This window comes from Falco cherrug, chromosome 1, assembly GCF_023634085.1.
Source record: "Falco cherrug isolate bFalChe1 chromosome 1, bFalChe1.pri, whole genome shotgun sequence".
In the NCBI taxonomy this organism is placed as follows: Eukaryota; Metazoa; Chordata; class Aves; order Falconiformes; family Falconidae; genus Falco; species Falco cherrug.
Window position 1 is genome coordinate 6,838,627 of NC_073697.1, and position 25,588 is coordinate 6,864,214.

The 25,588-nt window shown below is 45.0% G+C and overlaps 1 protein-coding gene and 1 non-coding gene across 2 annotated transcripts in view; one reads left to right on the forward strand and one right to left on the reverse strand.

Annotated features, from left to right (window-relative positions):
- The first annotated feature begins 297 nt into the window (after positions 1-297).
- FAT4 (FAT atypical cadherin 4) overlaps positions 298-25,588 on the forward strand; it is a 151,194-nt gene continuing 125,903 nt past the window's right edge. Inside the window, exon 1 of the mRNA XM_055720700.1 lies at positions 298-6,007. Coding sequence (XP_055576675.1) covers positions 716-6,007 — 5,292 coding nt within the window. The 5' untranslated portion in view covers positions 298-715. The remainder of the gene's footprint in view (positions 6,008-25,588) is intronic.
- On the reverse strand, positions 15,740-15,811 carry TRNAE-UUC (transfer RNA glutamic acid (anticodon UUC)). The gene has a single exon. It is a non-coding gene; the product is annotated as a tRNA-Glu (tRNA).

Sequence of the window (25,588 nt, forward strand, 5' to 3'; positions counted from 1 at the left end):
CCGCCGCCCCGACCCCCTCCGCACTGCACGCCGGAGCGGGCGGGGGGGCTGCGCCTCCCTCCCGGGACAGCCGGATGGGCACAGCCCCCCCGCCCTGCCCCGCCGCCTCCCCCGGGCGCAGGGGCCGGGGCGGACCCCCAGGTGCGCGGGGTGGCGGGGCCCCCGCCGGGCGGGGCGGGGCGGTGGGCGGGGCGGCGGCGGGCGGGGCGGCCAATGGGAGGCCGGGGGGGGAGCCGGCCCCGGGCGTCAAGAGGGAAGGGATCAATGAGCGCCGGGCAAAGTTGGGGCCGGGCGGCGGCGAGCGCTGCGGCCCTGGATTACAAACCCGGCGGCGCCGCGCACCGCCGCTGAGCACAGCCGCTGAGCGCCCGCGCCCGGGCATGGTGGCGGGGCGGCGGCCGCTGAGGAGCGGCGGAGCGCGGGGCTCCCGGCGGTAGCGACGGCGGCTGGTGAGCGGCGATGCGGCGCGGCGCCCCCGGCCGCCCCCCAGCCCCGGAGCGGCGGCGGGAGGAGCGGCGGCGGCAGGAGCGGCAGCGGCGGAGCGCCCCGTGAGCGCGGCGCGCCGGCGGGTCTGCTCCCGTCCGCGGCGGGACAGGGCGAGCGGAGCCTCCGCGGGTGAGGAGAGCGGGCGGGAAAGCGGGAGCGGGGGGAGGCGGATCCCCGGGGGGCGCCGCCGGGAGCAGCGGCCTCGGGGCGCCGTCCCCCCCGGGGCGCCATGGGCCGCCCCGCCGCCGGCCGCGGGGCCCCGCTGCTACCGCTGCTGCTGCTGCCGCCGCTGCTGCTGCTGCTGCCGCTGGGCGCCGCCGCGGAGCCCCGCCAGGTCTTCCGGGTGCTGGAGGAGCAGCCGCCCGGCACCTGGGTGGGCACCATCGCCACCCGGCCCGGCTTCACCTACCGCCTGAGCGAGCACCATGCCCTCTTCTCCATCAACGGCACCTCGGGCGCCCTGCACACCCGCGCCACCATCGACCGCGAGAGCCTGGCCAGCGACGTGGTGGACCTGGTGGTGCTCTCCAGCCAGCCCACCTACCCCAGCGAGGTGCGGGTCCTGGTGCTCGACCTCAATGACAACGCGCCCGTCTTCCCCGACCCCTCCATCGTGGTGACTTTCAAGGAGGACACGGGCAGCGGGCGCCAGCTTATCCTGGACACGGCCACCGACGCCGACAGCGGCACCAACGGCGTAGACCACGGCTCCTACCGCATCGTGGCCGGCAACGAGGAGGGACGTTTCCGGCTCAACATCACTCTCAACCCCAGCGGTGAAGGAGCTTTCTTGCACCTGGTTTCCAGGGGTGGGCTGGACCGGGAGGCCACCCCCAGCTACCAGCTGTTGGTGCAGGTGGAGGACAAGGGCGAGCCCCGTCGGCGGGGGTACCTTCAGGTCAACGTCACCGTCCAGGACATCAATGATAACCCACCCGTCTTCAGCCAGACTCTTTACCAGGCACGAGTGCCCGAGGATGCGCCTGTTGGGGCCAGTGTTCTCCAGGTCGCTGCAGCTGATGCTGATGAAGGCACCAACGCTGACATCCGCTACCGCCTGGAAGGAGGTGATGGCAGCGGTGGCGGCGGGGAGGGGGCTGGCAGCCTCCCGTTTGAGGTGGACCCTGAGAGCGGGGTGATCCGCATCCGGGAGCGCTTGGACTATGAGATGCGACAGCAGTACTCGCTGACGGTGCAGGCCATGGACCGAGGGGTGCCAGCACTGAGCGGCCGGGCTGAGGCACTCATCCGCCTGCTCGATGTCAATGACAATGAGCCCCGGGTAAAGTTTCGCTATTTCCCAGCCACCTCCCGCTTTGCCTCCGTGGACGAGAATGCAGCCCCCGGCACAGTGGTGGCCCTGCTGACAGTGAGCGATGCAGACTCCCCTGCAGCCAACGGGAACATCTCTGTGTCAATCCTGGCAGGAAACGAGCAGCAGCACTTTGAGGTGCACAGCAGTAAGGTACCCAACCTCAGCCTTATAAAGGTAGCAGCTGCGTTGGACCGGGAGCGCATCCCGGCCTATAACCTGACAGTGGCAGTGGCGGATAACTATGGAGCCCTGCCGGCACCACCGGGCTCCCCAACTTCTGCCTTTTCCCCTGATGGGGTGGTGACAGCTCCTGTCAGCCGCTCCTCTGTAGCTAGCCTGGTGATTTTTGTGAATGACATTAATGACCACCCTCCAGTCTTTGGGCAGTCGGTCTACAGGGTGAACATCAGTGAGGAGGTGCCCCTGGGCAGCTACGTGCGGGGCCTGAGTGCCACGGACCGTGACTCGGGCCTCAATGCCAACCTCAAATACAGCATCGTCTCGGGAAATGAGCTTGGCTGGTTTCGCATCAGCGAACACAGCGGGTTGGTCACCACAGCCGGCCCAGAGGGCAGCACCACTGGGCATGCCATGGGCACGTCCATCTCCAGCGGGCTGGACCGGGAGACTGCTTCTCAGGTGGTGCTCAATATCAGTGCCCGTGACCAGGGGGTGCAGCCCAAGTTCTCCTATGCCCAGTTGGTGGTGACCATCCTGGATGTCAATGACAACAAACCTCGCTTTAGTCAACCCGAGGGCTACCAGGTGTCCCTGGCTGAAAACTCCCCGTCGGGGACTGAGCTGCTGGTCCTGAGCGCTACAGATGGGGACCTGGGGGACAATGGGACTGTCCGCTTCTCCCTGCAGGAAGCTGAGCCAGTGGTGGCAGCAGTTGGCCCCTCCTCGGTGACCCCTCGCCGGATCTTTCGCTTAGATCCTGTGTCGGGCAAGCTCAGCACTGTCTCGCAGCTGGACCGGGAGGAGCAGGCATACTTCTCCCTGCAGGTCCTGGCCACTGATTTAGGCTCTCCTCCCCTTTCTTCGATAGCCCGAGTTAACGTGAGCCTCCTGGATGTGAATGACAATAGCCCTGTGTTTTATCCTGTTCAGTATTTTGCCCATATCCAAGAGAATGAGCCAGCTGGGACCTATGTGACCACAGTGTCTGCCACAGACCCTGATCTGGGACCCAATGGGACAGTCAAGTACAGCATCTCTGCTGGAGACACCTCTAGGTTTCAGGTCCATGGCCAGACAGGGGTCATCACAACAAAAATAGCCCTTGACAGGGAGGAGAAAACTGCTTACCAGTTGCAGATCGTGGCCACTGATGGTGGCCATCTTCAGTCACAGAACCAAGCCATTGTCACCATCACTGTCTTGGACACCCAGGACAATCCACCAGTTTTCAGCCAGGGCGTGTACAGTTTTGTTGTCTTTGAAAATGTTGCCCTGGGTTACCATGTAGGTACTGTTTTCGCTTCCACCATGGACCTCAACACCAACATCAGTTACCTTATTACAACAGGTGACCAAAGGGGCGTGTTTGCCATCAACAGGGTGACCGGACAGATCACCACAGCTAGTATTATTGACAGGGAGGAGCAAGCGTTTTACCAGCTGAAGGTAGTTGCTAGTGGTGGGGTGATAACTGGTGATGCTGTGGTTAATATAACCGTCAAAGATTTAAATGACAATTCCCCACACTTTATTCATGTGGTGGAAAGTGTAAATGTGGTTGAAAACTGGAAAGCTGGGCATGCCATATTCCAGGCCAAAGCTGTTGATCCTGATGAAGGTGTTAATGGCATGGTCCTTTACAGCCTTAAGCAAAACCCAAAGGGCTTGTTCTTGATCAATGAGCAAACGGGTGCCATAAGCTTAATAGGGCCGCTTGACATAAATGCTGGGTCTTACCAGGTTGAAATCCTGGCCTCGGATATGGGGGTGCCGCAGCTGTCCTCCAACTTTATCCTGACTGTCTCTGTTCACGATGTAAATGATAACCCACCTGCGTTCGACCAGCTTTCCTATGAAATTACTATTTTGGAGTCAGAGCCTGTGAATTCCAGGTTCTTTAAGGTGCAGGCTTCCGACAAAGACTCGGGAGTGAACGGTGAAATAGCTTACAGCATAATTGAAGGAAATACTGGGGATGCCTTTGGCATATTCCCAGATGGTCAGCTGTATATAAAAAGTGAACTGGACCGTGAACTTCAGGAAAGATATATTTTACTGGTTGTTGCCTCTGACAGAGCAGTAGAACCACTCAATGCTACCGTAAATGTTACTGTAATTCTGGAGGATGTGAATGATAACAGGCCCCTGTTCAACAGCACCAACTACGTATTTTATTTTGAAGAGGAGCAGAGGGGTGGATCCTATGTAGGTAAAATAAATGCTGTAGATAAAGACTTTGGGCCAAATGGTGAAGTCAGATATTCATTTGAGCATATGCAGCCAGATTTTGAGCTGAACGCGGTAACAGGGGAAATAAGAAGCACTCATCAGTTTGACAGAGAAGCTCTTATGAGACAAAGGGGAGCTGCGGTATTTAGTCTCACGGTAATAGCAACAGACCAGGGACTGCCAAAGCCTCTAAAAGACCAGGCAACTGTACAAATCTACATGAAAGACATCAATGATAATGCCCCCAAATTTTTGAAAGATCTTTACCAAGCTACTATATCAGAGTTGGCAGCAAATCTGACACAGGTGCTGAGAGTTTCTGCCTCAGATGTTGATGAAGGGGTTAATGGATTGATTCACTACTCTGTAATCAAGGGGAATGAAGAAAAACAGTTTGCGATAGATAGTAGCACAGGCCAAGTGACGTTAGTAGGCAAACTAGATCATGAAGCTACTGCGTCATATTCGCTTGTCATCCAAGCGGTAGACTCTGGAGCAGTTTCCCTAAGCTCAACTTGCATGTTGAGCATTGATGTGCTGGATGAAAATGACAACAGTCCTTCCTTCCCTAAATCAACCTTGTTAGTGGATGTCTTGGAAAACATGAGAGTTGGTGAACTTGTGTCATCTGTCACTGCCACTGACTCAGATTCAGGTGACAATGCTGACCTCCACTACAGCATTACGGGGACAAACAATCATGGGACCTTTAGCATCAGTCCCAACACTGGTAGTATTTTTCTTGCAAAGAAACTGGACTTTGAGACACAGTCTCTATATAAGCTAAATATAACAGCAAAAGACCAAGGAAGGCCACCACGGTCATCTACAATGTCAGTGGTAATACATGTTAGGGATTTCAATGACAACCCTCCCAATTTTCCTCCAGGGGACATCTTTAAATCTATTGTTGAGAACGTTCCTGTTGGTAGCTCTGTTATTTCTGTGACTGCTCACGATCCGGATGCAGATATTAATGGGCAGCTGACGTACGCAATCATTCAACAGATGCCAAGGGGTAATCATTTCCGTATAGATGAAGTGAGAGGGACAATATTTACCAACGCTGAAATAGATCGTGAGTTTGCTAATCTCTTTGAATTAACAGTCAAAGCCACCGACCAGGCGGTTCCTGTGGAGTCCAGACGATTTGCTTTGAAGAATGTGACCATTTTGGTGACGGACCAAAATGACAATGTTCCTGTGTTCGTATCGCAAAATGCTCTCGCAGCCGACCCCTCGGCTGTGATCGGTTCCATCCTGACGACCATTATTGCTGCGGATCCTGATGAGGGTGCCAATGGGGAAGTGGAATATGAAATAGTCAATGGAGATACCGAAACCTTTATTGTGGATCGCTACAGTGGAGACTTAAGAGTAGCGTCAGCTTTGGTGCCTTCTCAACTCATATACAATCTCATAGTTTCTGCCACGGATCTTGGCCCTGAAAGGAGAAAATCCACCACCGAGATGACTATAATTCTGCAAGGGGTCGATGGGCCTGTTTTCACTCAGCCAAAGTACATAACCATCTTAAAAGAAGGCGAGCCCATTGGGACAAACGTGATCTCTATCGAAGCAGCGAGTCCGCGGGGCTCTGAAGCTCAGGTGGAATACTACATTGTGTCTGTCCGATGCGAAGATAAGAGTCTTGGGCGCCTCTTCACCATTGGGCGCCATACTGGTGTCATCCAGACCGCTGCCATCTTGGACAGGGAGCAAGGAGCGCGCCTCTACTTGGTGGATGTTTATGCCATTGAAAAGTCGTCTGTTTTGCCTCGCACGCAACGAGCAGAGGTAAAGCTTTAATTCAGTAATTACTACCTGTTTGCTTTCTAAACGAACCATTTTGTGTATTTGTTGTTAGCTGTTTTACAGATGGTAGCACACTGCAAAAGACCTGAAAGTTAAGGCTGCTGATAACCTTTCAATTAGTCTGCCTCAATCTGTTTCTCTCAAAGCTGCCTCTAGAAATTTGAGAGAGGCTTAGGCGTAGTGCATAAATTTGGCTTCTGTAGGCACAATCTCGGTCAGATGAATTGTAGATGCTAAGTACTTCAGCTGCTAAAAGTTGTAATAATGGACGTTTTGGAGTTTTACGTGCCTTCTCATTTTAACAATTGTTAATTGTTTTAAATCTTCCTATTCCTATGTGAATATATATATATGTTTAACTGAACTGCTTTCACTACAGTCATTGTGTCAGTATTTATCTGAGAACTGCTCAGTAGGGGATTGCTCTCTGACCAGCTCACCTGGTGTCTCAAGTCTTGGGTGTGCTTGGCATCCCTGCCGGGTTAAGTCCCTCAGATAGGTCTCCTCCTGCATGTTTGATTTATGTTACTTCTTTGCCCTTACTGTTGACTATAAAAATGGCCTTGTTTCTGTCCTTGGATGTGACAGATGGTAAAAGCGTAACATGTGAGCTGGCAACCTTTCTTATCACAAAACCTTGACTGAAGGGTCTTTAATGTTCTCTGCGTGAGCAGCTTCAGGAGCAAAGGGTGGAAAGCGAGTTGAAACATCATCTGTGAAGTATCAGTGTTTTATTTGCTGTGTCTGGTAATTGAGCCACAGAGCTGATAGTTTACACCATTCTTGCTGCCTTCTGCAGGACTACTGAGAAGCCTGGTGCGGCAGGGAGCCTCGTGTTTGTTTTTCAGTTGCACCATCTTCTGGAGCTGCCTTCTGCACTTCACTGTGAGCCATTTCACTTGCAGGTCCTGGCACTTTGGGGCTGGCACTGCTGAGTGGGTCAACCAGCAGAGGATGCTGGTAGTGCGTGGCAGTTCAGGCGTTTCCCTCACGAGCCAAACGTATTGCCTTCAGTATCGCATAGCCCTATGCATCCCAGGCGTTACTCTCCAGCTATACTTCCTCGTAGGAATTATGTCTTAGTTCTGAGCCACAAAGCATACTGTGGTGGTTTGGGTGGGTTTTGTTTCTTTTTTTTTTTTTTTTTTTTTTTTTTTGATTTTAGCAGATGTGGTATTTCTGATTCTCACTTGGCAGCTGTAGCTTTTTTGTTCCTAGCCACTTCATCATTGTTTTACTGTGGCTTAAGTATGTTCTGTACAGGTATGAAACCTCACTGTCCTATACTCTCTGGTGCTCTACAAAGTAATTGTTGAGGCAGAGAGTTTGAGCACTGTTCTCAAAGATAGAATTCTTAGCACGTATGGGAGAGCTCATCTTGGTGTGTGTGCTACGTGCTGTTGATTACCATGTTTTGAGGAACAGTAGTGTACTGGAAAATTGCTTGTTCTAGTGGTGCTGCTGGTTTAAATAATTCATGCTGTTCTCATGAGAAGATTCCTCTTATATAGGTCTTTGTACCACTGCTGGTATTTGTAAAAGATTTAACCTTTGTAATTTTTTCTAATTATTACTATGTTAAATTTTGTCTTGGTAGACCGTTGTTTTGAGGGTTAAGCCTTTGTCAGTGAGTATTTGGATTGTAATCCCTCAACTTTGAGTCTGCCTGCATGACCAAAGAGTTCCTTGACTGTAGAAGGACTTACAGGAGACCCTATGGTTGCAATAGTCTTGCACATTGTAAAAGTAATTAATGTGACTATTTGGTGAGCAAGGAGGAGAACCGCCATTGAAACTTTAAACAAATTTTACATTGTTGAATACAAACCACTCCTGAAATCAAAAGCAAATGTTTTATTCTGTTAAGAACATTGAAAGCAATAGTTGGGAGCTAGGATTTCCTATTACTACTTGTATCTTTATAGTTTCTAAAATGCTGCTTCTCCCAAATGTAATTAGCTTACTGTGCTTTTTTAGAAATACATTATAAATTATAATCAGCTATCAACTTTAAAAAACATAACCATATGCAGTCTTTCTCTTGACTGATTGAATTTCTCTGGAATGGCTTTTGCTGTCCCACACTTGAACAAGAACTACTACAGTGGCATTCTTTGTGCAAGCTGACTGTCAGTGGGTGCTGAATAAGCAATGCAGCTTTTTTCCATGTTGCTTTTGGATGGCAACTTTTTTGGTTTGGTTTGATGTATGCAGGGCACATGTTTTGGTCTTCGAATTTGCTGCCAATCTTCTTTCATAAAAAAACAGCCACTACCCAAATATGTAAACACAATCTCTTACCTTTGGAAACCCACCTTAAAGCACACTCCTGCTAAAGTCTTTGTGTATCATGTGTAATTCAGAAGGTTTAATGTTTTAGTCCAGTCCTGGTTTTTCAGGTGATGGCTTGAGCAGTGGTATAACCAGAACACCAATGAAGGACAATGAATGTTCACAAACCTATAGAATATCTAAAGCCATAAAACTTAAGCATTCTTTTGCCCATAATGTCTACAACATATATATATATATATATATACACATGGCCAGATGAAAACTGACCGATTTTTAGATTCCCCCTTGAGAAGCAAGTTGTAAAGCATTGATGCAGATGTGCAGACAAAGCCTAATAAGTCTGGTACCACCCTACCTGACAGCTTTCTGAACAGATAAACTGGATATAAGTTTGGTTTGGTTTTGGTTTGTTTGTTGGCTGTTTTATTGTTTTGGTTTTTTTTTTCTTTTTTGGGAGGATGGTGTGTTTGGTGGTAGTTTTTGTTTGTAGGGGTTTTTTTTTGTGAGGAAAAGTCTTGAATATTGTGTATTTTCTTTCTTCCCTTATGAAGAGTATGTTGGGGTTTGTTTCTGAATGTAGGTAAAGGGGAAAACATTAATAGGATATGATTAAAAACTTCTGCGTTCTTCTTCACTGCCTGCTATGCCTCCTGCCCTGATGCCAGACATCATCTTAATTGCTCTGTGGCATGCGAGTGAGCCACTGAGCACTCAGAGCCACGTGGTGTTAAACTTGCTGGCTGAGATTGATGAAGACAGCAGCAGTAGGAAAAAAGCTAATAGATTTTTTGTCTAATGTAGACTTCAGGAATGGTTATGGGTGGTAGATACCTGGTGTGAAATAGAGATATTTACAGCTTTGAAACAGTGACTAGGCTTTGTCTAGCCAGCAGGCAGTATAAAAGAGCAGGCTTCATGAAACCACTTGCTTTAGAAGTGAATCAATCCTTGTCCTTGGGAAATGGTGTGATTCCCTCCCCCCCCCAAAATTCTGACACTAAACTCCACCTTTGTTGTTCTTGTTTTGTTAATAATATCATCTACATTGGAAAGATCTGCCCAGTGCTACAACTGAAAAAGGCTTTTACCAGTCTTTCTCATCCATCCCTGGGGTTTGCCCCATAGGATCAGACTATAGATCCCCTGATTGCGTAGCTACTGGGGGTTATGCTAGCCCTTTCTGCAGCGAGGGTGGGAGGGAAGAGCTATGCAGTGGAAGGGCTATGGTGAATCCCCTTCGGATCCCAAAGCAGCTGTCCTGCCTCCAAACTGAACCTTTACATTGTATTTTCAGTAAAACATAAACATAGCAGGCAAAGAACAGTTTGTTTATTTACAGTTTGTGGATTAGTTTTTTTAGGGCTAGGTTTCATATTTGTGTATGTTTCGTGTTTGTTGTTACTATATGGAGAGAAAGTGGGAGGGGCGGTCCGAAAAGTGCGAGTAGCTGGGTAAAGCTTTGTGCTCAAAGCACCAAATGCTTTGAGATTTGCAAAGAAAACCCAGGCGCTCGTTCCATTGTATGTCACAGCTTTTTGATATTTGTGATTTAATTTGAAGGCTTTTGTAAAAATTATTTTGGACTTCTAGCCTTATTTCTGTGTAATCTCCAGTGACAAACCAGACGATTTGACATTGTGTGAACGTGCTCTGTGATCAGTCTTAGTTTTTCCTTTCTTGTATTAATGATCAGGTGTTGAACTGTTCTTCTCAGATAAGAAAAAAAAAATAATGTAGGTGTCCTGAAGGGAGCCCTTCTGTTTGCCATTTTACACATTTTTCTGTGTTTCTGCTGAAAGAAAAACCTCAGCAATTGCTTAGCTCATTTTCTTGGGTCTCCACATAAATTTGCTTTTAACCTCATCAGGCAGGGCTGAAGGTTTCATCATCATGATTTTGTATTTAATATAGAATGACTAATACGTATTGGCATCACTTGAAAACCATGTGACTTTATTCAATCCTACTTCCCAAAGCAACAATTGTGTATGCTCTGGGATATTTTGGGTGGTCGTATGTTGTACCCTGTTTCTTGGCTGGCAGTAATAATAAGAACCCAGGGACAATACCTCATCTTCTGTGCTGTGTTACTAGGGATTAAACGGAACTAGACAGGATCTTGTTTGCATGTTTAACCCTTCAGTGGGCAGCTTTCTTGAAAGGAGCAGTGGGTTTGCTAGAGACCAGTGGTGCTAACATGTATATCACGTAGGACAAATGAGAGACACTAACAGTTTGGGAGGTGAACTGCTTGTTCAGTTAAACATCTTTCATATCCTTTGGTGCCAAAAAAAACTCGGAATGAAGAAAACTGCTAGGAGACTTTTTGTGCTTTTAGCAGCAAGGCATTTATTTGTGCGCAGGGGAGGAGGTGGTTTGCACCACTGGAACTGCCTCCGAAGCACAGGTGCGAAACAGGCTAATTTATACATTTGACATACATGATTGCAAGAACGTTTCATATAGTATTCATGTAATTACAACATCTCATTGCATATTAATGATGGGCAGAGTCTAGGTGGGGCCTGGGCGGAGTTTAGGCGGCATCTTCTTTTGGCATCAATTTTAGAGGGTCATTCCGGCCTTCGGCCTTGCTCAGGTGGTCTTCCTCAGAGTTGAACTTTTCAACTTTTTTTTTTTCATAAGTGACCCTACCAGGGTCTTGTACAAGCATCTTGCCTAGTTATAATTTTCTTCTATTGATGTGTCTAACTCTACCTAATTTATGATTTCTAGTACCTGGTACAGCGATTTCCAACAGTGGTTTAGGCCTGGGTACAGTGAGCAAGAACAGGGCGATTCAGCTCTACGTGCTATGGTTCCTCAGGAGCCAAGGTGAGCAATCTTGTAAGGCAGGACAGAACTTTTACCTGAGACTTTTCTCAGGTGGATCTTTAGGTTTTTAGGCCTTTTTCCTTTTCACTTTAAATAGATTCCTAGTTTCCAAGGAAGGGAGGGAAGGGTATAAATGAGGAACGTGTATAAACTTGAAAGATTTAGTGATGGTATTGATTTAAAAATGGAAATATTTGGAGAAGCAGACCAGTGATCCTGATAGCACTTTTTACTTGGGAACATTCACATGCTCTTAAAAGAGGGGCGATTGCCTTCATTTTCAGACAGGGAGACATGAGGCACTGTGTTTTCTTTTCCGTTTGTACGTTTGTAGCTGCTTCTTGTGATACATTTCATGACTGGCACTGTTAGGAAGCTTGGGCTTTCAAGTTGGGGGACATTCGTATCTCCCAAATCCATAGTCTAGGCAAAAAAAGCATTCATTCTTTAATCAGGCAAGGTATGATGATTTCAGACAGTGCTTACTGCTGGCATAGTAAAGACCCAGAAATTAATGAAGACAGGCAAGATGAATGGCTTTCTCCTCTTGGAAAGAAAATCATAGGACTTTTCACCTTGATACCATGTGAACTGCAGCCATGGCTGTAAACCGCAATTGCACGATGTAACCAGGTTATGTGGAGCTTTTTGACTCAGCCCAGCCTTGGTCCTGTGGCTTAGCTGGCTCCGTGTCACTCCTGCACCCACCCCATGAGTCCTCGCTGGACCTAGGAGTGAGACAGAGGTACTCAAAACCTGTCTCCTCTGTTGCACATATCTGGTGCGGGGCTCCAGAAACTAAGAGAGACAAAGAAAGGGAAGATGCTGCTAAGCAGGAATGACAGAATACGTTTTGGGAGAGGCTGCCTGAGCCACAGAGGCACGATGCATCCCTTGTGCTGTTTGGGCTGGGTACTGCTTCAGGGATGCGGGGCCGGATGTAACATCCTTTTGAGAGAGGGAAAGGGGTGGATTGGTGGGGCAAAACATTGAAGGTGCTACTTTTCTAACCAAGCTGGCTAACAGTAGAGGGCTTTAAATTTAGTACGAGAGTTTGAAACCCACTTCGAGAAGTCTTATCTGGCATGTCTTGTATTTACCAGTACAAATAAGAACAATGGCGTAGTCCTTGTATTCAAACTATTTATAAATCTTTTTATTCTTCAATGATACATGGCACATTAATTGTAGCTTGACAAAGGAAACTACTTATGAAACATTTGAGTAAACAATGAAAATCTGCTGCCTTGTCCCAGCTCCAAAACCATTTTTTTTCTTCATACTGCTGATATTGCTGATTCTGAGAAACATGCAATTATTTAAGTTATTGCTGTCATTTGCACTGATCTGAAAAGGGATCTTTAAGCTCTTCTTGAACTAGAGCAGGAGATGAATGTGCCTTATGTCAAAAACTGTTCCAAACCAATTTGTGGGTTTTGGTTCAAAGTTGTCACTTTTTTCATCCTCTCTAATTTCTTTAATGATTCTGCCTCGCTACGTTTTCTTAATATCTAAAATTTCTTACTACTTTGCTATCTTAGCAGCCTCTGGGCACTTTTGGATGTGAGGTCATTTCATATTTTTATGTTAAAAATCACTAGACTTTAAAACCAACATTCTTTATTATGGAAAATATTATTTTTCATGTGTCTCTAATGCAAACACTAGAAATAATGGCCAAAAACCAGAGCAAAATTTTCATGTGCTTATTTTTGCTAAGTGTTAAATTCTTCATACCACTCTCTAAATGATTCTTGGGTTCTATTGATGTTAATAAGCAAGTCCTTTTTCATGTAAAATGATACCCCCCAGAGCTGCTGGAGTACAGGCTTCTTTCCACGTGTTAGTGGTAGGTGAAGGAGTTGGTGGCTGTTTATTTAGGAGAATTCCAGAAGCTGGTCACCAAAGCCTGCTTGCCCTCTCAGTGTTGCTAGCTTTTCTGGGCTAAGAGTACGTTGTCAGTCGCTCCTGAAAGCTTTGCTATTGTATTTTCCTGTTTCCTGTACGTATCTCGAACCTTGAGACTGCATCTCGTCAGAGGATGTTCGTACCCTTTTGACGGATGGAAGTAGGCTCCAGACATCTCCATGGTCTCTTCTGAGTCTTTTCAGAGGTTGGATTTTGTTGAACTACCACTCCGAGGGCCACTTCCCACCCCTCCAATAACAGGGTGCCTGTTTAATTTATATCAAAGCAACCCCTTAGCATGACATAGTTCTACTGGTATAGTTTGTTTTAACTGTGTCTAGACTAGGGAGTAGCATTACTGTTAAGTCAGTTTGGTTTCTTACCCATGTAATTGTGTCTGTGCAAAACCTGCAAGCCCTAATACTCTTGGGTTCTAATTAGAAAAGAAATTTACGGTGACTAAAATGGAAGTAAAACAAAGAGTATTCCTAACATATTCTTGTAGTCAGGAAGAGTGATGCCAGATCAGTATGGTACATCAGTACCATGCTGATTTGTTTCAGTAAATTTATAGCCTTATTTCACTTTGCCAAGAATAATACCAGATATGTTAGAGAAACTGGGTCTTTGTTTTACTGCAATGTTTCTCTCTATTCTAATAAATTTTATTTTTAATTAGACCCTTAGTCTAGACTGTCACCCAGGTTTGTTTTTGTAGCAATCTATTTTTGTTTACTTCCTCAGAGCCGTAACATACCAAAAGAATAGTAGAACAGATGGAAACTGATAGCTATGATTGCACTGTAAAAATACATATAGTCACATTAGTTAAAGCAAAAGAATTTCAAAGAGCCTATTATGAAGTGGTAATTTATGTGCCAACAGCTATGCAAAAAGTAATGAAAACAAGCGTTTGCCTTTAGCATTTCATATTCTGCAGTCTTCACACATGCACACTGTTAATAGGCTGTTGCTTGTATTGACATAGTGATCTTCAACTAGTGTGTAAGGGTTCTACTATATTTAATGCAGCCATCCAGACATCCAGCTCTACGGGCAGAAAGGTGTGCTCGTGGTAAAAACGTTCAGCAGCCTCTGAGGCTCAGACAGACGGAAGGAGTTTTCAGGGTCCTTCTTCTGGAGATGAGTCATCTTGCAGTGCGTCACCTTCCCCCTTTCTCTACCCTGTTGCCTGGAGGTGGCATCCCCTGGCTGAGTGTGGGATTCCTGCAGCGCCTGTGTCAGGGAAGCTAACTCCAAAGAGCCCCATGAAGTTGATCTGGATCCGCTAATAGAGCTGAAATATGAAGAAGGGATTTTTCTTAGAGATCTTTAAGTGAAACACATCGGAATAGCTTTGAGATGTGCCATATGGCCAGTACATGAAGTATCATCAGCATTAACACAAAATTGTAACTTTCTTGATTTCGTATATCCACATTTTCCAGCCTCATGGCTAGCTGTGCTCTTCTAAATAAGCATGTACATGCATGTGTCAAAATGATTCCCTCTTCAGCCACTCAGTTGGCTGCGCTCGGAAAACAACCAAACAGGGTCAAAGAACGCTGTAGTTTTCTCTGTAGAATCTGCCTGTACTGTTTTTAGTTCTTGTCAGGTACCTACCTGGGCCCCTTCTGAGCAGGAGTCAAGCCCCAGCTTGCCATTATGAGCCAAGAAGTGTGTAAAAGGTGAGGGAAGAGTGGCAGTGTGCCTCTGTGTTAAGTTTTTTAGGACATTCAGAAGTAAGAGGGGCGTACTTGTTTCTTCCATAGTAGCTATGATACAAGATGGGTGATGAAGGTTCAGAGCAGCCATTGTGCATTGTTTGGTGTGCTACGTGTGTGCCTGTGGTGTGCTGTGCTATGCCCCCGGTATCACAGAATGGCCAGGGTTGGGTGGGACCTCTGGAGACCGTCTAGTCCACACAGAGCAGGTTGCAGAAAGGCACGTCCAGGTGGGTTTTGAATGTCTCCAGAGGACACTCCACAGCCTCTCTGGGCAGCCTGTCCTAGTGCTCTGCCACCCTCACAGTAAAGTTCTGCCTCATATCCTGAAGGAACAAGTTCTTGTGTCGTGGTTTGTGCCCGTTCCTCTTGTCTTGTCACTGGGCACCACAGAAAAGAGCCTGGCCCCGTCCTCCTGACACTCGCCCTTAAGATACTTCTGTGCTTTGGTAAGATCCCCTGCCAGCCTTCCCCAGGCTGAGCAGCCGCAGGTGTCCCAGCCTGCCCTCCCCCGGGAGGTGCCCAGGCCCCTCACCCCCTGCGCAGCCCCCGCCGGGCCCTCCCCAGCAGCTCCCTGTCTCTGGAACTGGGGGGCCCAGCGCTGGGCACAGCACTCCCGGGGCGGCCTCCCCAGGGCAGAGCCGAGGGGCAGGATCCCCTCCCTGCGCCTGCTGGCCACGCTCCTCCTCACGCCCCCCAGGGCGCCACCGGCCTCCTGGGCCACCGGGGCTGGCTGCCGGCCCAGGGGCAGCTGCTGTGCCCCGGCACTGCCCGGCCCTTCCCCGCAGAGCTGCCTCCCCGCAGGCAGCCCCCAGCCGCTGCTGTGCGTGGGGCTGTGCCCCCCGGGGCAGGGCCCTGCACCGAAGGTGATGAGGTTGGTCCCCGCCCAGCTCTGGCCTGTCCAGGTCTCACTGAATGGCCGCGCAGCCTCCCGGGGTATCAAAACTAATGCTTCCCATACCGGGAGTCGAACCCGGGCCGCCTGGGTGAAAACCAGGAATCCTAACCGCTAGACCATATGGGAGGTGTCAGGTTCAGTTACCTGAACTCCAATGTGTCTGGGCGTCTGTGGTTGGTTTGTTTTTTGAATAAATGCAAGTGCATAAGAGAAGGCTAAAGCTGCACTTTGAAGGATTGACATCGGTAGGTGTCTTCTGGGCCTCTGCAGCACACTGCTGCAGCCTGGCAAGAGGTGAGGTGCTCCTGCCTCCCCGGGAGCTGGGGGTTTGACCCAGCACTGTGCCGTGGTGCCCAGCTGCCGTGCCCTGCCTGGGCATGGATGGCATGTCATCTATGTCTGTCTTAATTCCGTCTGAATGGCACTGACAAAACTGATGAGACAGAGACTTCATGTCTTACAAATTACTTCTGACTCCTTTCCAGGCCCTTTGTTGGATATATCTGTTATGGGGCAGCGTATTAGTACAGAGCATAACCGTTACTGTCACTGATGGGAATGAAGAGTGGATTTACGAGCTGTGCTGTGCAAGTGGCCGCTTTTGGAGGTCCCCATCATAGCTCTGCGATACATTCCTGTCCTCTCTCCCGGAGAGCAGAGCTGGGCCAGCGCTGCGGCACCCGTATGCACGTCCTGCCTTTGGGAGCGGGGTCTGCCGTGCTGCTGCTGGCTTTCTGCCAGGCGTCGGGTGTGGAGCTGCTGTGGGCTGATTCATAGCTCTGCTCTGATATTGCTGCTGATGTGAGTTTAACGTCTAGTGTGAAGCGGAGAATGAACAAAAGACAACTTTTCACTCAGTGAGTTATGCTAGTGAGTGTTAGTTTTAGTTATAAAACCATTTAAGCTTTTTCCTTAAGGATTCCTTTGGAGGTATATTAAATTTTAATGCTTTTGTAGCCTTTTCAAGATGTGTTTTTGTCGAAACTATGAATGAGTAAAATATTAACTTTACAATTTTAAGCAAGTGCATCATATCTAAATGATATTATAAAACCTCTTCCGGTTTTAAGGCAAAAGTTTTATTTTTGGTAGCTGCACCGTTTCTTGAAATATAAGCCAGGAGAAGACTATTAATTCTAAGTATATGACACATTACCTACCAAAATCTGTAGTCTTCTTTTTAAGCTATGAGCAGCATTTATATCCTGCTTGGATCAAATTAATGTAAATTGCATCCAACACTAGATAGTGCTGAATTAAACTCTGCAATAGCAATTGGCTATCAAAACAAGAATTTGATGCGTAGCTTCCTGAAGTGGCTGGGGAGAGAAAACAAGTTCATATCATGAGGCAGATCTGTGTATTAAGATAGAAAAAGCACCACTTAAAACTCTAAGCTAGAGGTTGGGGTTTGCCACAGGCACTGTGTATGGGGAAATACGTGATTATGTTTCCCTTGCAGTGTACTAGGAGATAAATTGTTCCTTGGAGAGTTAGAGAGAAAACTGAGTCGAGGGCTTTTCATGTCAACTCCTTTTTGGATCATTTTTGATAAATAAGAGAATTCTATGGAAGTAGTTCAGAGGAATAAATAAGATACACTGCAGATGTGTACCATAGCTAGGCATGTCCTTAAAGCTTGCATTTTCCATAGGGGTTTTCTTCTCTGGTATTACACCAGGTTTCCTGGTGCTTTTCCCCACTCCCATTCTTAATTCTTTTCAATACAACAAATCTTTTTAATCCATCAAAATGTCATGCTGTCTGAAATATGAAGACATGTTGCAATTACAAGGCTGTTCAGAAACAGAAGGTGAACTCAGTAGTTTATTGCGCTCATATTCTTTCGAGACCTGCATTTTTGTTTGTGTATATCTAAATGATTTTTTTTCTGAGCATGATTCTATTCCCTTTGAAAGGTGCCTAATAAAGTTTTTATGCCAGTCTGCTCTGAGAAATGAGTTTGAACCTTTATCATTTCAGTGAACAAATTAATGAAAATCCAGATTTGAACCCCAGTAGGGTCATGTCAGATTGTCTGGAAACTAATTTATGGCGGTGGTGATCTTACTTGAAGTTGAGGTTTTCTTTCCACCATTTCCTCTCTCTGGCAGCACTCTGAACTCCCGCACTTCTAACTTTCGAGGAATCGGCTTGGTTTATTTTATTTTTACATATAAGTTTCTTAACTCCAAATAATTCTTGCAGTCAGCACTGAAAGTTGCAGAGGTTTTATCATCCGTTTATTTCTCCTTGCTGTGCTATCAAGTGGGGTTGCGGTTACTCAGAATAAGGTTAAGCGATTGTGTTGAGTTTGTATTTAATTAAACATAAGCGCCGATACCTTGTTAATTCCAGCCCTGCGATGGACGGACTGAGGGTGCCGCGTGACCTGCGTGCTGGTGGAGAGGGGAGGAAGCGGGAGTGGACTTTTCCTTGCAGGGCAGGACGATACTGGGTAGGAGCAAGCTACGCACATCCCTGCCAAAATACTTGGATCAGACTAAAGGAACACAGATGGCTGAGGCTGATAAAGGTGTCTCTTATTGTTTGTTTGGTTTTCTTTTTTTTTTTTTTTTTTTTTGGTCTGCTCCGTACTGTTTTGAGTTTGTGTGTGAGAGAGGGGTAAGAGGGGAGGAAGACAACTACATGAATATGTTTATTTTGATACATTTTACAGTGTAGGAAAGGAGTTGTATAAATTCAATACTCCTGCTCGGTAGGATGCCAAAGGCTGGAGCTAAGCCCTCCTTCTAGGTTTCTGTAACAAATGAACAATAATGTCCCCTCAGGGATTTATGTCATGCTGTCTGACCTTCAGTTCTTATCTGCTAATAGAAAAATCCTGATGCATTTCTGAAAGTAGCTCCTAAAAACTGAACTGAGAAAGCTTTGAAGCATGTGGCTGCCTCTGCTCATAACCGACCTCAGTGCTAGCTCTCCTCTTGCATGGCCCCTTTGCATCTCCTTGTTCCTCAGGTCGCTTATTACAATGGTTATTTGTTTCTTACTGTGCTTTATGTGATGCGTGTGTATGTATAAACATGTATATATGTGTGTATACACACATAGGGATAAATAATGTCTTGTCCTCAGAGGAGGTAGTGCCTAAGTCTGTCTGTAGTTTGCTTGGCAGAGGGGGAAGCCGAGCCATGGCAGGACAGGGTCGCATATGGGAAGAGCAAGTCCTGCAGACTCTTGATCTGAGCAAAGTCCAGTTCTTAGCATTTGTTATTTATTGTTGTAGAAATAACTGGTTGCTGCTGTCTAAAAATGGTATGTCTGAACTTTAAAGTTGCTTGCAGAAATAAATCGTTGTCACCAGACGTGGTGGTGGTTGTTCCAAGTCTGTCTGATCTGTTACACCCATGAGCAACACCATCCATCAGGGCAGGGCTGAGGAGAAGGGAGTAGAAGCAAGACCTTTTCTCCCTTCATCTATTTAAAGCAAAGTCTTAAACAGGCAATTTCATTAAAAAGCCTTAAGAAAGATTCGTGTTTTGTAAGTGATGGCAGTAATGTTCTCCTGCTCCTGACAGCTGGAAATCTGCAGGATGTTCTCGCTAGCAAACATGAAAGAAAAATGGTACTTGAGACTTCATGCTAGGGTGAATAAATTTCATTTTGAATATCTTTTTCAATTTGTAGTCATTAAGTTGAGATATTGCAGTTGCTTTTCATAGAAACTAATATGGTTGCAAAGCTGTACTGCTAATGGTATACTGTAAATAACTAAGACCAAACTTCATCCAAAACACTGCTATTTTGATCTGTTGTCTTCTAAACATTCTTTCTCTTCTTCCTTAATCACCCCATATGTATATGTTTTTAAAACAGACATTGAAATTTTTTTTTTTTTTTTTTTGGTGCAGCTAAGCTGCCCAAAACTGATGAAGACAGTGTTTCATTCTGAGACTGTGCTGTAAAAATGAATGTGCTTTGCTGATGCCTTGAGGTCTCACATATGCAAACAGTCTCCTTTATAAATACACCATAATATTATGATTATTAATTGTGGCTACTACTATACAAATAGAAAAATAAATGCAGCCCAACTGTATTCCCTCTGAAAAAAAATATAAAAAAAGCCATTTGTGTGAGCAGGAAAATGCTACTTTTTTTTCTGTGAAAATATATCATTGTTATTACAGCTTTGACTCTGTAAAGGACATATGAGCACGAGAATCTGGAATTTATAAAATAAATTATTACTAACAGTGGACTGGCTTTTCTTTAAGTTATGCTAATTTTCCATCACTGTAACTATATTTTGTTTAATTAAATTACTCTTCATTTACATTGTATAACCAAGCAGAAAATGATGCCCCAAGTAAATAAGACCTTATATTTGGGTAAATTTAAATCTGTATTGAAAGTGACATAGAGTGAGCACTAAACATCTAACAAAAAACTTGCCTTTGCCAAAGAAATAAGGAAATAAAGACATTCTGCAGTCTATAATTAGGCACTTACATGAATGTTGCTCTGTAAAAAGGAATATAAGACAATGGTATTAGAACAGTGCTTCAAGGAAAAGAAGTAACAACAATTTGTGGTGTGAGTGGGCTACACTACAACTTCACGGAGGACGGTTTTGTAGGAGCCTCCATCGAGAAGTCAATTAACTCTAGAAATGAATCTGTAAATATATGCGTTCCTTGCTTTCATATAATTTAAAAATGAAGGGCAGCTTTATCTATTGTTAATTTTGAGTGCTTTCTATTGTGGAAAAGTTTTCAAAAGACAAAAATTAGCTGCTTTGTCTGACCTAAGTCAGAGAGTAGGTACTTGATGTTTAGATAAGCTGCTAAAAAGAATGGAGAAGCCATCTAAAGTAGTTTGGTGGGGGCATGTAGCAACTAAAAAAACAGCCTAAAAAACGCAGACATACCATATTTATTCCAGCCACTAATAGCTGCTTGCACTTATGGAAAGCAAAGAACACATTTTTTTTAAAAAAGAAAAACAACAAAACACCCAAAAAACAAACAAAAGAGGCAGCGCCAAGAAGGTTTGTGTTGATAATGCCCACCTCCATAATCTTACAGGTTTTATCTTAATGAAAATATTATTTCAAGTAATATTTCTTGGGAATAAGAATGGTTCTTTTAGGGGGAAAGAACTAGGCTTAGAAAATGTATTTGTTGAGAAACCTGAGCGTTTGCATGCATAATGACCTAACTACAAAATCATGTTGTCCTCATTCCTCTGGTTAGTTGCTTGGAGACTAGAAGGACTACTAGTGCAAGGCTAACAGAATATGATCTTCTGACAGCACCAAGACTTCTTGTAGGCCACCGCCTGATGTACAGGAAAATGAAATACCTTCTATGTAAAATAAAATGCATGGGCAATCATTGAAAAATGTTGAAGTGCGCGCTGCAGGGAAGGACTTCACCAAAGGCAGATTGAATGGAGCTATTTTCCTCTTCTATTGCTGTCAGGACCAGCAGTCCTTTCAGTTGAGGTGGTGGTAGGTTTTGGAGTCACCTGCAAGCTCTCATCCCCTGCAAGTCTTCTCTCTCATTGTTTTTTTTTGATGTGGGGGCTGTAACACTACGATTGAGGTATTTCTTCATTTGGCTCTCTGGATGCATCTAGCTCTTATGGTTGGCTTCAGATCATGTAACTTTAGCTTTGTAAGACTATAAGATGCTTGTTGAGGCTTCTAGTGTCTCCTCAGCGTAGGACAATAGATCCCCCAGAGACTGTCCTTCAGAGGCAATCAAGAAGGGGAACGTGCCTAGCTATCATGGGACAGGAGACTTGTCCTCCCAAAGTCCCCGAGCTGGGGCCTGTGTGCCTTGCTGAAAGTAAGCCACTGCATCTGAGATTTGGTTAAATTTGGGTAGTGAATCCCCTGGTAGATGCAGGTTTCTGTTTACATCAGGAAATCAGGACCAGCAACTATCAGGAATAGTGACCAGCAAGTGCTTATAGAATGCTTGAGAGCAGGTTGGTGCTAACAGGTCTACTTTCCTGTGGCCCCAAGTTCATCTGTAGTTGGAAGGGTATGAAACAGACTGTGTGTTCGGTGGTTCATACGTTTTTAACCAAGTTTGCATGGCAATGTCCTTTGTAGAAGAAATTTCGTTTCTTAATAGTTTTTAATTATTTTTTTTCGAGAAAGTTGTATTGAAAAGAAAGAATTGCTTTTAGTAGGCTGAAAGATACTTTTGCCCTACTCCAAAATATACTATGATTATAACATATACCTAGCTGTTGGTGTATTTCTGCAGTTAAAAACCAGAAGTCTGGTGTTTAGAATAAAGGATTCTGAAACAGAAACGGTGCGTTAGATTTCCTTTGCAACTCCCACAGACGTTGATTAATGGGGACAGTCAGCATGGCTTGCTTTTAGAAAGAAAAAGCTTAATGATTAACTAAGTTCTTTTTCTGTCTCCCCTACTGAGCATATAAAATGCTTATAAAAGAATGTAGAAAAGAGGCAGTTGGAGTTGTTGTTGTGCACAATAGAAACAGAGCCAAATATTTCACAATATACTATATATAGCCAGAAACATTAATTTCCATGTGATAGCTGTCAAGATCTGAATATAATAATGTATGCTCCTAGTCATTCAGTGTTTTTTGGGGGGGAGAAAAGCTGTCATTCTCTCTGGGTTGTAGATAAAGTAACACCTATATAGAACCATGTACGAACGCTTGTTTTTACGTGTGTCGCAACACTGGAATTGAAAACTGGGGATTTGAGAAGTTATTACCAATTCTAAACCAAATGATGTTGCTCCGGCTTGACGTTTCTAAATGCTTAGAGAAAAGTAATGAGACTCGAAGATGTCCCCTCTGTGAATGTGTGAATTTTTTTCATTGGTGTCATCTGGGGAAATGAGAAATTTGTTCTATAAATAAGGGAATGGTAAGGGATCCTGTCTAACGCAGTTGGCAACGTCTGTCATGTTACACTTGTAATCCCACATTGTTGGTGACTGCCAGCGATGGTTGCAGCATGCTGAAACGTGTTAATAAGCATCTCTTGAGTGAAGCCTACACAATATTCGGTATTTCTTTTACCTGAATCAAATTCAACTCTGAAATTACATTTTCAAAACTAATGTATAAAATTTGGGCATACGCTTTTGCAAAACATGTTCTTGAGACTTGTTATATCAAAACTTCTATCTTCGTATTTGTCTCTCGAAAGTGGGTTTTGATGTTTATCTAAGGGGATAGTGGGATGACCATGAGTTTCCATTATGCTTTACGGAGCTACTTGCTTTTACATCATACAAGTCTTCCAGATTTATTTAGGAATGCCTCCTTTGCATATTGGAACTTGAAGAGTAGAGGTGCACTCAGGAAGGAATGGTACAGTAAGAAGGTCGATGATCTTGTATGAACTGGATTCAGCAGGAGCAGCGCAATATATGTAATAGATGCAAAGCTTTTGGAGATACCATGAATTGTGGGGCATCACAGTTCTTGCTCCTGTTCAGTGACATCAGCTGCATTTCTCTGTTCTTAATCTCTCTCAAGACCCCCGGCTTACTTTCTGGAAACTGCTCTCTTGGGGAAGTTTTCCCTGTGTTAGCTGATAGTGCTTTGTAAATTGCTGTGATTTTTTTTTTTCCTCCCACCACCCCCAGCCTCCATCATGTGAAGAAGAGTAGTAGGATATAGCTATATGATTTGCCACAACTTTTAAAATACAAAAGTTTATGTAACTTTGTGGTAATCTTGAATCCATTTAACAGATGTTATGTATAGACTTATGTGAAAGTTACAGCAGGATAAGTGTCAATGTGATGACTTTGATTTATATGTTTTGAAAGATATACCCTTTGTAGAACTACTTTATAAGTATAGAATTGTAGGTTTACACAGTCAAGGTCTGTCAGTAGCTTCCAGCTCAATGTTTTTGTCTTAGGAGTTCCCTGAAAGTCGTTTTCCCTCTTAGTTATTAAACTCAACCAGTGGTAGTCTCATATGTGCCAGCTTGTGCTCACCTAAGTACTTGAAACTTAGTTTTATTTTGATGGATGCTGGAATTAGGCCTCTTATGGCATGTGAGTAGTGTCATCAGAAAAATTTACAGCTTCAAGTCAAAGCCCAACATATACGTTTGGGGGCGTGTTTGCATTATAGACAGATAGGTTTTGTCTGGCTGCCCTGGCTTTCTGAAATATTGGTGGGAAGATGACACCATGGTGTCATGGTGTGGTGGTCTCTCATCTTGAGGATTTACTTTCTTCTGAGGAACGTAAATTCTACTCCAGGCTGATTTGTATTAATTTTTATTGTGGCAGTGGCTTTGTTTTCAGAAAGCAGCCTGCATTGGAGATTAGTATCAAAGCTTTCAGTAAGTTTGGAGTGCCTGGGCATTTCCTAGGACTTGGTTCCTTTTTTGTGCACTTCTTTTGGGTTGAAGGGGTACCTCTGTAAAACTGAACTTTACTCTCAATGGGAAGGGCCATACTGTATCCTTGACATAACTGGAGCCAAAGAATAACTCTATTTTCTCTATAGCCTTCTCTGTGCTGAGATTAATCTATTATTTTTTTTAGCTTTCTGTAAAATTCTGTTATCTCTCCTTATATCTTTTTTAAATAGAGGCTTACATTTTTCTTTATCAAACAATAAAACATGTTCTTATTTTTAAAAACTGAACTTTTGTGTTTAATAGCAATACTTTTGAAGACAGAAATGTTGTAGCGGTCAGGTTTTAACTGTCTTGCAGCAAGTCTTTCAAAAAAATATGAAAGTTATCTAAGGATTTAGTTAGTAGTAAAACTGTTCCCTCATTTCAAATGCAGACCTGCCTGGGTGGATAAGGGGTTCCAGGAATGCAGGGAATGCAGGAATGCAGGTGGATCACAGGGCTTCATGAGAAGCCAAGGTCATCCAGAGCCAGAGCTTCAGTGGTCACTGAGGATGAGCACTTGGCTGATTGCAAAGTGATTTTCCCCAGGCCCAGAGGGCTCCTGTTATTGAGTGCCCTGGCAGGGGAGGCAGATAAACACACGTGTCCTTCTCGCAGAGTATAGAGCACCTCACATAGGAGAGCTGGAGAGGTGTGGTCAGGGCAAGGTGTTAGAAAATGGGATGATACGTCATGTCATCTTCCCTAGGGAAAGAGGTGAAGTGGAGCCCCTGTTCCAGCCAGCCATAATTACTCGCTTACTCGATTTATTTATTTATTTCCGCCCCAGCCTTTGCCCTGGCTCTGAATCCTGTAGCCCGCATCTCCAAAGCATCATCTTGGGAGGCAAGCCAGGCAGGCCATGAGCTCACTGCATGCATGTGCAATGATGCTAGGGAGCGAAGGGGCTTGCCCCGAGGGCTCCCACCATTGCCTGCCTCTCATGCTCGGTTTTGTGAACTACTTGCTAGAGCAGTCTCCCAAAGTGAAATCATTGCAAGGTAATTCCTTCCTTGTGTAAGATCTCAGGCCTTCACATGTGAGGATCGCTTCAAAAGAGTAAGGTAACATATTTTATCTTTAGGAGACAGGTGCTTTTTTTTTTGCCTACTGTTGTGCTCTGGTTTTTTGATGGCACCCATGGGTACTTTACTCTCCTGTTAATTTCCAAAAGTTAATTATATATGTGTGCATGTTTATTTTAGTGTGTAGTCATTTGAATTTATTGTTCTTATTTAACAGTTCTTCCTGCTCTGTTATTGGCAGCAGTATTTGATTTACTTCTGTGATTAATTCTTATCCCTTTGAAATCCACGGAGCCTTTAAAAAAGAAGAAAGAAATCCTAACAATAATAGTAGTATTCAAGCTCCTTTGTCTTCATTTTGTTCCAGTGCAGTGGTGGATATTCCAGATTCTCCATGGTAATAGAGAAGTATTTCAGAAGCAAATATCTTGCCAGATCTTTGAATTTTCATTACCATTATTGCTAAGGAGAAAGAGTACTTTATCAGCCATAGGCTTT